The sequence below is a fragment of the Gymnoscopelus microlampas genome (assembly GCF_963454915.1).
Source record: "Gymnoscopelus microlampas genome assembly, chromosome: 2".
Taxonomy (NCBI): Eukaryota; Metazoa; Chordata; class Actinopteri; order Myctophiformes; family Myctophidae; genus Gymnoscopelus; species Gymnoscopelus microlampas.
Window position 1 is genome coordinate 20,051,129 of NC_139939.1, and position 12,864 is coordinate 20,063,992.

Here is a 12,864-nt window from a genome sequence, read left to right on the forward strand (position 1 = left end):
CTTGTAAATTAGTAATCATTTCTATGCTTCTTTCTGCATAAAATGTCCTTCACATTAAAGGACGACTTCACCGCTTTTCAACCTATCTTCATATAATTGGTCCTCACTAATACTCATGATAAAATGGTACCATGTTTTTCTACTCGGTCTGTGTCTCAGAGGAGGGCTGTGGACAGTTCAGAGTCCCGTCTACCAGTGACATCATCAATGGGGAATCCAAGCTAATAGAAACTGCAGGCTTTCTATTCCTGGAAAGTTGCAATGCAATAAAAGAAGCCATTGTTTTCGTGTTAATAAAAATCTAAATAAAAAATGTGAAATCTTGTTGGGAAAAAAAATCATGCTTAACGATGATGTCACTGGTAGACGGTTTCTGGACTGCCCACAGTCCTCCTATGAGACACAGGCCGAGTAGAAAAAAATGGTACCATTTTATCATGAGTAATTATATGAAGATTGGTTGAAAAGCGGTGAAGTCGTCCTTTAAGATCAACTTCAGGAAGTGGTAGGATCAATAATTCCATGCTTAGAAGGTACAAGGGCTCTCACCATTATTATAGAATTGAATAAAGAAAGGAATGCCTCTGTGTCCACTTGTCATCTTTAGTACAACATATGAAAGAAAAAAAAGCTGATAAATAGTATAATAAACTTTGACATAATGCCATTCCAATGTGTTTTAAAAAAAAGATGATTTTCAATGTCAGGTCACTTCATTGCAGTGTACCTAGAGGTAGATTTGGTTTGCAGCAGACAGAGCATCCATCTTGACAAATTATACAAACTACAGAGACAACAGACACACTTGATAAAGTGTTCAAGTGCTCAAATATTCAGCCCATCACCAGTTACAGTTCTTCATTGACCGGGGTCCTCAAGGGGTCTGTACTTGGCCCCCTCCTTTTCCCCTCTACAACAAATCTCTTCACTGAAATGAGCTGATCTATAAGCATGTAACGCAACACAACACAACATATTGTGACAGCTATTTTGGGGCCAACGTTTGCCTATTTCCACAGAATGCCTATTATGACATGCCAAGATACGCAGTATAGGAACACTAGAGTTCATGTGGCTAAAAAGAGATAAATAACCCTCACAAAAAACATGCAGTAATCCTGGTCTCTATACTGCCTCCCCCTGGTCAGCCGGGGCGCCTGATGGAGGGGAGAGGTTGGAATAACGTGTTCTTCCACGCGCTACGTCCAAACGGGGAAACTCTCCCCTGTCAGGTGATAAGAAGCGGCTTGCTAGCTACTCATGGATTGAAGGAGGCATGGGCTCAGTTCTGGGCTCTCCCTAGGCTGGCAGAGGGAGAGTAGCGCCCAGGATTACATAGGCAATTGGCACTGGGTGAAAAAATGGGTTACAAAATCGTGGGATAAAAATTTAGAAAAGAAAGTCCACGATAGTTCCTTAATTCATTTAAATAAATACGTGAGCAAATAAATAGAATAATAGATAAAAAAGAAAGAGAGAGAAATAAACAAACCAACCAACAAACATTGCTTCTATAGCATCTGTGCAATGTTGTTTACAGTACATCTGAGTGCTGCTGGAGCAAAACTATTTTTATAACGCTTTGTTCTACACCTTTGGGACTGTAAACTCTGTCCAGAAGGAAGAAGCTGAAATGCACTGAGTTGTCATTTCAAAAGGAGCTGCTTATGGGCTGTATAACTGCCTGCTGTACAGGGACGCGCAGGGTTAAACTGTGACTCACCTATCAGCCTACTCACTCACTCAGTGCATGAATGTCTTCATTGAATAGTAGTTATACAATTCATTTGGAGGAGCATGGCATTGGACTTGGAATTATAACAAAAATAAATATGTTATACAAAGTGAGTGCTAAGCAGCATGTTATTTCTGACAGAAAAGTTTTATTATTTTGCTTTTAAAAACCCTGAATAGACCGAATCATCGTGACATCACGTACATGAGAAAAGTGTCTTGTCCTTGTACCTAGCTTCTTTTTTTTCATTTGGCTGTTTTTTGTTTAAATGTTTTTTTTTCTCCATTTTGTCTTTGTTTTGTAAAAGGGTAGGCATAATAAGCAATTCCTTCACCCTATACCTATTTGTAAGAAATGTGGTTACCCTTTCTTGATACATTTTTTTTTTTTTTTGTACTACTACTACTTTCCGTAATGTTACTTCAACATTTACTGAAATAAACTAAACTAAACATCACCACGGCCAAAAAAATAATTATTTCTGGTGGATAAAACCGGCAGCATTGCATTGGAGCAGTATTATTCATTAACCTTATAACTGGATCAGCCTTGTGTTTCGTGTTCGCTCAGCCCTATATGTTCCCTCAATCCCTAACAAATTTAAAAATCATCCAAATTAGGCCCTATGTTATTAGAAATATATTATTTTATTATAAATATCCACAGGTTGACAAACTGAACATAGCTAATGTTCTGGAGCCTGTATTTCAGTGGTGGAAAAAGTACTCAAATGTTTTACTTAAGTAAAAGTATCAATACCGCAATGTAGAAGCACTCTGTTACGAGTAAAATTCCGGAATTCAAAATTTACTTGAGTAGAAGTACAAAAGTATTAGTATCAAAATGTACTTAAAGTAACAAAAGTAAAAGTACTAAAATAGCCTAGGTACAAAATAGGGCTAAAGTGGTTAATGTGGTTAATGTATGTTTTATAATATACTAATTGATATTTACAAAGTGACTAGTGACTAAAGCTTTCAAATAATTGTAGTGGAGTAAAAGCACAATATTTGCCTCTGAGATGTAGAGGAGTAGAAGTAAAAGTAGTGAAAATTGGAAATACCCCAGTAAAGCAAAAGTACCTCAAAATTGTATTTAAGTACAGTACTTGAGTAAATGTACTCAGTCACTTTACACCACTGCTTTCTTTTATATTGTGAAAATGTCCACTTTCTACCTGCGCCACCTGGTTATCAAACCACAGCGGCCATATACCTCACACCCCCACGCCCAAAACGGCTGTATTTTCCTTTCCTCAACTAGATTTGAATTGGGGAAAAAAGCAGCACATTCATCACTGACAGAAATACCACCCCACTTTCCCAGAGTTTTAACCAGGATCCCGCCCCGGTAGTGATTTAGATAAATAGTTTTTCATTAGAAGCCAATAAACAGGCCGCGGAATCTCCATCAAGATTTTCTCATTGGCCCACTTCTTCCATTCTATGCCATTCATTATCCATCACAAAAGAAACACCTTAAAGCCTCCCCTATTTCCTCCCAGTGTCTTGGGGCCTTGTCAGATATAATCTACGTCTTTTAAACTCAAATCATAACACTATAATATCGTAGTAAGTGACAGAGTCTATTATAAGTGGGAAATTGCATTTTTTTTCTTTCCCCTTGCTTTTCTCTAGGTCTCTGGGAAAGTAAAACTGTCGCGAGTCCTTGAAGAGTTTTACTATTTCAGTGGAGTAAACGTCACTCGTCACGGAACCAAGATAATTTACGAATTGTATCATGCATTTCACATTAACCCATTAAGAGCGGGAACGCATCTGTCATTTTAGATTTTAACCTCTTTAACAATTATCTTATACTTTGTCAATTAAAAAAATAGCAGATATACAAGCCAATAGCGCTATGAGCTTGTAGATCTGCTATTTTTTGAAAAATCATGAAAATGTTGCATATAATGTGAATAAATAATGTTTTAAAGCGAACATTTGTAACTCCATTTGCTTCTGGGGATTCTACAAATGTCCTCTAAATCCTAACAGTTGCTATAATTTTGCTATGATGAAGTGGTTCTCAAACCTTTTCATGTCTAGGACCACCCAAAATGATACGTATTTGGCCACCGACCCCCATCTCAACACATGTTGTTCCAGGGGCCCGCCCCCAGAAGCAAATATTTGAGTTACAAAATGTTCGCTGAAAAAAAGAAAATTGTACACATCTTTCACGATTTTTCAAAAATAGCAGATCTACAAGCTCATAGCGCGGCACTCGGTGCCGCGCTATGAGCTTGTATATCTGCTATTTTTGAATAGCCCAAAGAGATCTAAAGATGACACATAGCTGTTCCCGGTCTTAATGGGTTAAAATCAGTGGTGGAAAGTAACTAAGTACATTTACTTAAGTACTGTACTTAAGTACAATTTTGAGGTATTTGTACTTTACTTGAGTATTTCCAATTTCCAATACTTTTACTTCTACTCCACTACATCTCAGAGGCAAATATTGTACTTTTACTCCACTACAATTACTTGAAAACTTTAGTTACTAGTTACTTTTCAGATATAAATTATGATATAATCAAACATACATTAACCACTTTAGCCCTATTTTATACCTAGGCTATTTGAAAATAGCCGATCTACAAGCTCACAACGCGTCGCGATGCGACGCGTTGTGAGCTTGTAGATCTGCTATTTTCAAATATTTAGTACTTTTACTTTTGGTACTTTAAGTACATTTTCATGCCAATACTTTTGTACTTTTACTCAAGTAAATTTTGAATTCTGGACTTTTACTTGTAACAGAGTATTTTTATTTTGCAGTATTGGTACTTTTACTTAAGTACAGAATTTGAGTACTTTTTCCACCACTGGTTAAAATTCACTCTTTCTCTCAGTTCTCAACTTATGCACTATGAAGGTCATGCTCTCTTTTCCGTGTGACCCAGACCTTTGGGTTTGCTGCACTGTTCAGCTCATCTCCTTTCAGAAGCTTATTCACTAAGGCTCACAATGCACCCATTTCATACCGGGAATAGGATCTACTGTATAGAAAGTACTGTCGGAACCGGCGGCTATCCATCACAACCGAGCAGTGGTAGAAAGTAACTTTTACTTACATATTTATATCACATTTACTTAAGTACTGTACTTGAGTACAACTTTGAGGTATTTGTATAAGTATTTCCAATTTCCACTTTAACTTCTACTTCACTACATCTCGGATCCAAATATTGCTTTAATATTTACTCCACTGCATTTATATGTTAGTTAGTTAGTTAGTTACTTTGTGGATTTTGACTATTATTACAAAACATACATTTACCCATAATACCCAATTCAGCCCTATATACATTTCAGCCATTTGAAAATAGCAGATCTACAAGCTCACAATGCGTCGCATCGTGGCGCATTGTAGATCTGCTTGTAGATTATTATACATTTGAGAACAAATGGCACATGCTGCATAATGAGTACTTTTACTTTTGGTACTTTAAGTACATTTTGATCAATTTGATGCCAATACTTTTGTACTTTTACTCAAGTACATTTTGAATTCCGGACTTTTACTCGTAACAGAGTATTTCTATATTGCTGTACTGATACTTTTACTTTTTACAAACAAATTGAGTACTTTTTCCACCATCACTGCAACCGAGTAAAAGCCAAGAGAGATGCAATATGTCCTCACCCAAGTCATTTAGCCTAACAACGCTGTCTGTCTTCTATGACACGGAAGACAGACAGCGTTGTATTAGGCTAATGCTTACACAGAATTTATGTGATTAGCAATCACTTTTCTCACGAGCAATTGCAAGGTAGTCACCGTTGCAATAACCATTTTCTCTCCTGAATGCTAAAATAACACCCCCCCCCCAAAAAAACTAATTACTCACCGACAAACTCGCAAGGCTTGATAGCACCAGCGAGGAGTGATTAAGACTCGCCTCAGCAGCCACTGTGAGCCGGCGAGGATGCAAGGGAGTGAGGAGAGTAACAATGGTGGAATCAATAGACTTTGGAGGCATAACCTTTGTGCGTTATCGCGCTAAGGTTGAGCTACAGATAGGCTGGAGCGTGGACTGGATTTATATAGAACCTAATATTGCTCGTTTTTTTTTTTTTTTTGCAATTACTGCTGCTATCAATGGACCCAAAGATCTGAGAGAAGAGGACACCCACCATCTAATGCAGTGGTTCTCAAACTTTTCCATGTCAAGGACCCCCACATTGACACTTATTAGCCCGCGGACCCCCATTTCAAAAGATATGCCAGGGACCCCCATAAGAGAAGATTTTTTACGGCTCTAGCAGTGATTCTCAACCATTTTAATTTCAAAGACCCCCAGTTTGACATGCATTAGGCTACAGACCCCCATTTAATGGCATTTCTATCACTTGGACCGCAATTTATAATGTAAAGTCTATGTCAATTTAACTCTGAGAGTGTACAAATGGAACCAAATGGACCCTAACGGGTCCATTTGGTTCCATTTGTACACTCTCAGAGTTACAGACCTGTAAGGGTCCATTTGGTGCCTAATCTATCATTTAGCTGGGGACCCCCTGGAACTCCCTCAAGGACCCCTGGGAGTCCCCGGACCCCACTTTGAGAAGCAATGATCTAATGAATCATGTCAAGCTCTAGATCAATTGAGCTGCAGGTGTTTGACTGAAGGCTATACTGACCCGAGGTGTCAGTGTGAAAAGGCTTACTAACTGTGTCTGAAGTCTCAATCACAGAGCCATTTAATCTATTTCTAAAAAAAGGTGTCCATCCCCAATGGATTTTATTATTCCTCTTATTTTTTGTGTGACTTAAATTTTAATTAATCTATCAACCATTCGATCACTGTGTGAACGTAGAGTGAACTATAAATAGGCCCTATAGCTGTCAAAACTATAAATCTCTTTGTAACTTTTTACAAATGTGACCCACCGCCATGAACAGACAGTCACTGGAACATTTTTTAATGTCAGTTTTTTTCATGTCCTATTAAATGTTGGGAATCACAGACATTTGCATATTGGTTGTGCAGTTTGACCCACCAGTTTTGAAGGTATGGCTTATAGAGTGATGTCTTGCAGAGATACAGCGAGCTGAGACAACTGGACTGAAAGGGACATTTCTGTGATCTGTTACATTTTAACACCTGTCCCCTCATGCATTGCTGAAAGGTGGGGGTCTGAGGGGGGGCCAGGTAAACCTACCAAAGTGTACAAATTGGAAGCTAAACGGACCCTTATGGGTCCATTTGGGTACATGTGTAGACTCTGGGGTTACAAAATGGATTAAAGAACACTAAGGATTTTACAGCCATCAGAACTGCCCCCAGCTGCGCATGTGCAGAAGATTCATGAAGGGTGTCATTTTTAAAAGCCTTGAGCGAAATGTCACCACCATCATTCAAATCCATAATGTGCTGCTTTAAAAGGTCACAATTTAAACTTTTCCCGGACTGATTGAGTGAAATAGCTACTTCCGAGTAACTCTGCATGATGTTCTCAGCATGTCCACGTATTGATTCCGGTATTGCATGTCAACCAGTCGATCCTAACAGTTGTGCCTGTTGTGAAATGCTACCGTTTGTTGTCTTCTTCTGTGCAAGAGTACATTCATCCACCCATGCAGATTTCACATTGAAATAATGAGATAGGAGATAAGGTCAGGTGTGCGTGCGTGCGCACGCATGCGGGAAAAAAATCATGGGTCATTTGAATTTTACTGATGACAATGCTACAGTATCTCACTGGTTGATACAAATGAGTGAGTGAGAGAGAGAGAGAGAGAGAGAGAGAGAGAGAGAGAGAGAGAGAGAGAGAGAGAGAGAGAGAGAGAGAGAGAGAGAGAGAGAGAAGCAGCTAGAGGGTTTGAAATGTGTCTGATTTGCAGACAGTGATACCGATTTTTTAATTGGTCAGGATGTCCAGAGGGAATACATTTTTTTCGATCTTGGCCATAAAAAACGGTCAAAACCGGCAACTATACCGGACTAATGCGACCATATATATATAGAGATATTTAACATCAAACATATTCCCATATCGCTGACTACGCAATGTACCTTGAAAGTCCAGTACAGTTTTACCCACACAATAGCAGTCATTTTAGAGAATACATTCAGCAGAGTTCATGAAACATTGAGCAGCAATCCACAAAAAGTAACATTTTCTCCCAATTGCATATCTAGCTCTTTGGAATGAAGCCCTGTGCTGTATATATATCATTCCCTTGTAGGCAAGTTGGCTTTACTAGTTTGCTCCATGGGGGAATCAATAATGTTCATCTTATCTTACAAACTCTTAAATAACACACAACAAAAACAACTTCTTCGTATCAGCAGAAGAAAGAATGTATAGGGTCGCCACCTCCCAGTTAACAGGAGCAGTGTGGCACAAGAATCCACCTTGTGGTATCATCAATTCCTAAAGCCTGATTTATTTGTAGTCGTACGATGGTGTCTCGCGCCGAACGTAGCAGATCTACAAGCTCACAGCGCGTCGCATTCAGTGGTGGAAAAAGTACTCAAATTCTTTACTTAAGTAAAAGTACCGATACTGCAATATAGAAATACTCTGTTACAAGTCAAAGTCCAGAATTAAAAATGTACTTGAGTAAAAGTACAAACGTATTGGCATCAAAATGTACTTAAAGTACCAAAAGTAAAAGTACTAAAATGTTTGAAAATAGCCGATCTACAAGCTCACAACTTGTAGATTGTGAGCTTGTAGATCTGCTATTTTCAAATAGCCTAGTATAATATAGGGCTAAAGTGGTTAATGTATGTTTCATAACATCATAATTTATATCTGCAAATAAAACTAAAGTTTAATAATTGTAGTGGAGTAAAAGTACAATTTGTGCAAATAAAGTACAAATACCTACAAATTGTACTTAAGTACAGTACTTAAGTAAATGTACTTAGTAACGTTCCACCACTGGTCGCATCACGACGCGCCGCAAGCTTGTAGATCTGCTACGTTTGCCGAAAGGACGCCGGCGCGCAACAAAGTATATACATCAGGCTCAGTGCTGACCTGGTTTGGCAACCCTATTTCAAGTGAAGCTTTTCAGGTTCAACAGCGCTGATCGGAGCAGACGTTTGACTCTCTCCATGAGATTAGGTGCTAAAGAGAAGCCATAGTGGTGGCTGTTATCCATGTAACCCAAAAGTTTTTTCCTTGAAAGTTATCCAACTATCTGTCCAGAGTATGATAATGGCTTAACCTTGGAAGAGTTCAGCTGGGGTGACGTTTTTTTTTGCTTTGCCGTTCAAATCGAGGAGTCCAGCCTTAACCCTTTCAGACCGGGAACACATCTATGTGTCATTTTAAGATCGCTTTGGCTATTCAAAAATAGCAGATCTACAAGCTCATAGCGCGGCACCGAGTGCCGCGCTATGAGCTTGTAGATCTGCTATTTTGAGAAAAATCGTGGACAATTTGTGCAAATCTTTGAATGTATATATTATATTTTCTAAAGCGAAAATGTTTTACTCAAATCTTTGCCTCTGGAGGATTCTACAAATGTGTTATAAATCCTATTTATGAAAAAAAACTTATTTTGCTATAATATCAATGTTTCTCAAACTTTTTCATGTCAAGGACCACCCAAAATTATATGTATTTGGCTGTGGACCCCCATCTTAAAATATGTTGTTCCAGGGTCAAAGATTTGAGTAAAAAAAAATCGCTTTTAAAAATATATATCAAATATTTGCACACATTTTCAAGATTTTAAAAAGAATAGTGCTACGCTATGAGCTTGTATATCTGCTATTTTTGAATAGCCGAATAAATCTTAAAATGACACTAGGGGTGTGGGAAAAAATCGAATCGAAAACGAATCGGGATTCTCATGTTGCACGATTCAGAATCGATTCTCGATTTTTTTCTAGTATTTTTGTATAATGACATTTTTGAGAAGTGGCAAGTTCTGGGCTGAATCGGGAAAAAAAACGTGTTTGAATCGGAAAATAAAACGTTTTTGAATCGAAAAAAAACTACGTTTTTGAACCAAGAATCGTTTGTTTTTAAAAAATCGGAAGGAATTGGAATCGTGACCCCCAGAATCTGAATCGAATCGAATCGTGAGATAGCAGAAGAGTCACAGCCCTAAATGACACAGATGCGTTCCCGGTCTTAATGGATTAATTGTAACAGGATATGAAAGTCACACATGCTGCACCTCAGATCTGCATCTGTTTAACACTGAGTCATCTCAGGAGGTCAGCTGAGGGAACGTTGTATTTTCAAGGAAAACCTTTTTTATTTGTGTTGTTGTCCTGCTCAATACCCAGTACTTACACTACAGCGCACCATTGTGCCAAACAGAAAAGAAACACAATGTATAATTTACTATGGCTGGAATATTGCCAATTCAAACTTCAAATGGCATCTATAGTATCTCGCAAGCTATAAAGGTATACAGATTAAAATTGCATGGCCTCTGCAGAATACATGCATTCATGTTTTGATGTGCTGGAGATCAGAAGAAGGATAATATTATAATATTTACTCTTTCTTCTTCATTTCAACACTAACATCATACAAAAATACAGATGTGCCACTTCAAAACTTCACACGTTACTGTTCTTTCCCTGAAAGTCCCCTGAAAATGCATTTTTTTCCTCCCTTTTCTGCCCTTAAAATGCACTGTTTTGCCCCTGAAAAGAAGTTGTCACTACACACCCCCGTTTTTCCCTTCAACAGACATCCATATACATGAGAACAAAAGAATGTGTGTTGAAGGAGGTGTCAGACTCATTATGAGGCGAAAGGTGATTTGACCAGTTGCTCAAATTAATTAGCATCATAAAAGCAGTGATCATCAAAATAATTCAGCATTTTAAATGCCCTTCTTTTTCCCTCTTATTGCCCTGGGAATCCCCTGAAAATTTACTGTCTTGGCGATGGCAGGACATGTGAAGTTTTGAAGTGGCACATCTGTATGGTCTCGTTTCTACGATCGGTCTACTGCGTGTGTTCCTCCAAATGGTCTGAAATTGCGGTTATAATTGTTTAACTGAAGACATTATGCAATTATGGCTTTCTCAGTGTGTAGCCCTACAGCATGTACTGTACTGTATGTGCAGTATAAGTCGTTATTCTCATTATGTATCATCTTACTTTAGCTTTTGTACAGGACCTTGAGATCTCCCAGTAAAACGTGTGATCAAACGTGATTTATGAAAGAAAAAATAAATCTCCCTACAGAGTCAGTCTTTAATTAAAACATTACGCCCTTATCCCTCACTTTCCCCGTGCTGGAACATACAGTACATCTCCTATGCACTGCCACACTTTTAGGCGTGGTTAAAAATACATAGTATCTCCATATTACTCACTTCACGGATGAAGATACGGGTCAGTTTTCTTTTAGCCCATTGAGACCTGAAGCCGATTCTACATGTCTCCTAAATCCCAACAGTTTTCTGAAAATCAATCTTTTTCATGTCAAGGACCCCCAAAATGATATGTATTTGGCCGCGGACCCCCATCAAAATATTTTGTTCCAGGGACCCCCAGAAGCAAAGATTTGAGTTCAAAATGTTCGCTTTAAAAATATATATATTCAAAGATTTGCACACATTTTCACGAATTTAAAAAAATAGCAGATCTACAAGCTCTTAGCGCGGCACTCGGTGCTGCGCTATGAGCTTGTATATCTGCTATTTTTGAATAGCCCAAAGTGTAAAATAATACTTTTTAGCTCAAATCTAAAAATGACACAGTTCCAGGTCTTAATGGGTTAAAACTGGGATTTGTTGAACACTGCTTTGTGAGGAAATAACCTGACTTGATGCGTTATTTTCATATTTACACATCGATTTCATTCCTGCTGAGGTGAATTATTTTGCTTGTGCTCCACTTTCCATCGGCGTTCCTTTCACACTACAGCATTTCAAGTCATGAATATCAAACATGTTTGATATTTACAATGCAAAATTGGAGCGTCTTCGATCCAGTCGGTGACATTACCATTATGTCTGTAAACCCCCTCACACTACAATAATGTGGGCAGATAATCGGTTGAGCGCAGCCTCGTATCGGGAACACACTCGCGAATGAAATTGTGGCAATTTTGAGGTGTTTGGACTTTATTTGAGTATTTCCAATTTCCAATACTTTTACTTCTACTCCACTACATCTCAGAGGCAAATGTTGTACTTTTACTCCACTACAATTATATGAAAACTTAAGTTACTAGTAACTTTGAAGATTTTGCATATTATTACAAAACATACATTAACCACTTCAGCCCTATATTTCGGCCATTTGAAAATAGCAGATATACAAACAATGCGTCGCATCGCGACGCATTGTGAGCTTGTAGATCTGCTATTTTCAAGATTTGTATACATTTGAGAACTTTAAATAGGACATTCTGCATAATGAGTACTTTTACTTTTGGTACTTTAAGTACATTTTGATACCAATACGTTTGTACTTTTACTCAAGTAAATTGTGAATTCCGGACTTTTGCTCGTAACGGAGTATTTCTACATTGCAATATTGATACTTTTACTTAAATAAATAAAGAAATGTACTTTTTCCACCACTGAAATTACCATATAGTGTGGGGGCAGAATTAGTAACTCTAAAAAAACTAAAATGTTTGTAAATACAATTCCAACCACCACATCTGAAGGCAATAGTCTGATGTCACATATCAAATCACATCAGCCTCTAGTCTTGGTATCATTATACACAGTATGTACTGTATTATGAACAAAGACATACTTTTGTAACTTCTGTTTACTGAGTTGAACTAACATCACAAGTAGTGTCTCACCTTTCTCTTGTTAGTTGGACAGACGTAGAGGTAGCTCAGGACGGTCTTGGATCCAACTTTGTCGTTCATTCTCTCATATGTGGACCCGTAGTCTGTAGATCTGAATGAAACAAAAGCATTGTTTCAGACTCAAGTGTGGCAAAGCAGTACAATAACATCTCACACAACATTTGAAGCTGAGAACAGTCAAAAAGTGCATTTAACTCTGAGGGCCAGATACAGTACATCAAACGACTGCAACGTGGATGTAATTATGCAGTCAGTGAATCGGAATTGCCTTTTAGTCACGTATTGTATTTGTATTTGAAGCAGAGCTTGGGAGGTGCAGTGGAATGAATGGATTTGTGCAACGCAGGCAGACAGACAGACAGACA

At 38.1% G+C, this 12,864-nt stretch overlaps 1 protein-coding gene across 1 annotated transcript in view; it reads right to left on the reverse strand.

Moving 5' to 3' along the window:
* The window catches only part of sorcs3a (sortilin related VPS10 domain containing receptor 3a), a 172,514-nt gene extending 159,940 nt beyond the window's left edge, over positions 1-12,574 (reverse strand). The window contains 1 exon segment of the mRNA XM_084044283.1: positions 12,491-12,574. Within this exon segment, the coding sequence (XP_083900409.1) occupies positions 12,491-12,559 (69 nt within the window). The 5' untranslated portion in view covers positions 12,560-12,574.
* Between the last annotated feature and the right edge of the window lie 290 nt (positions 12,575-12,864).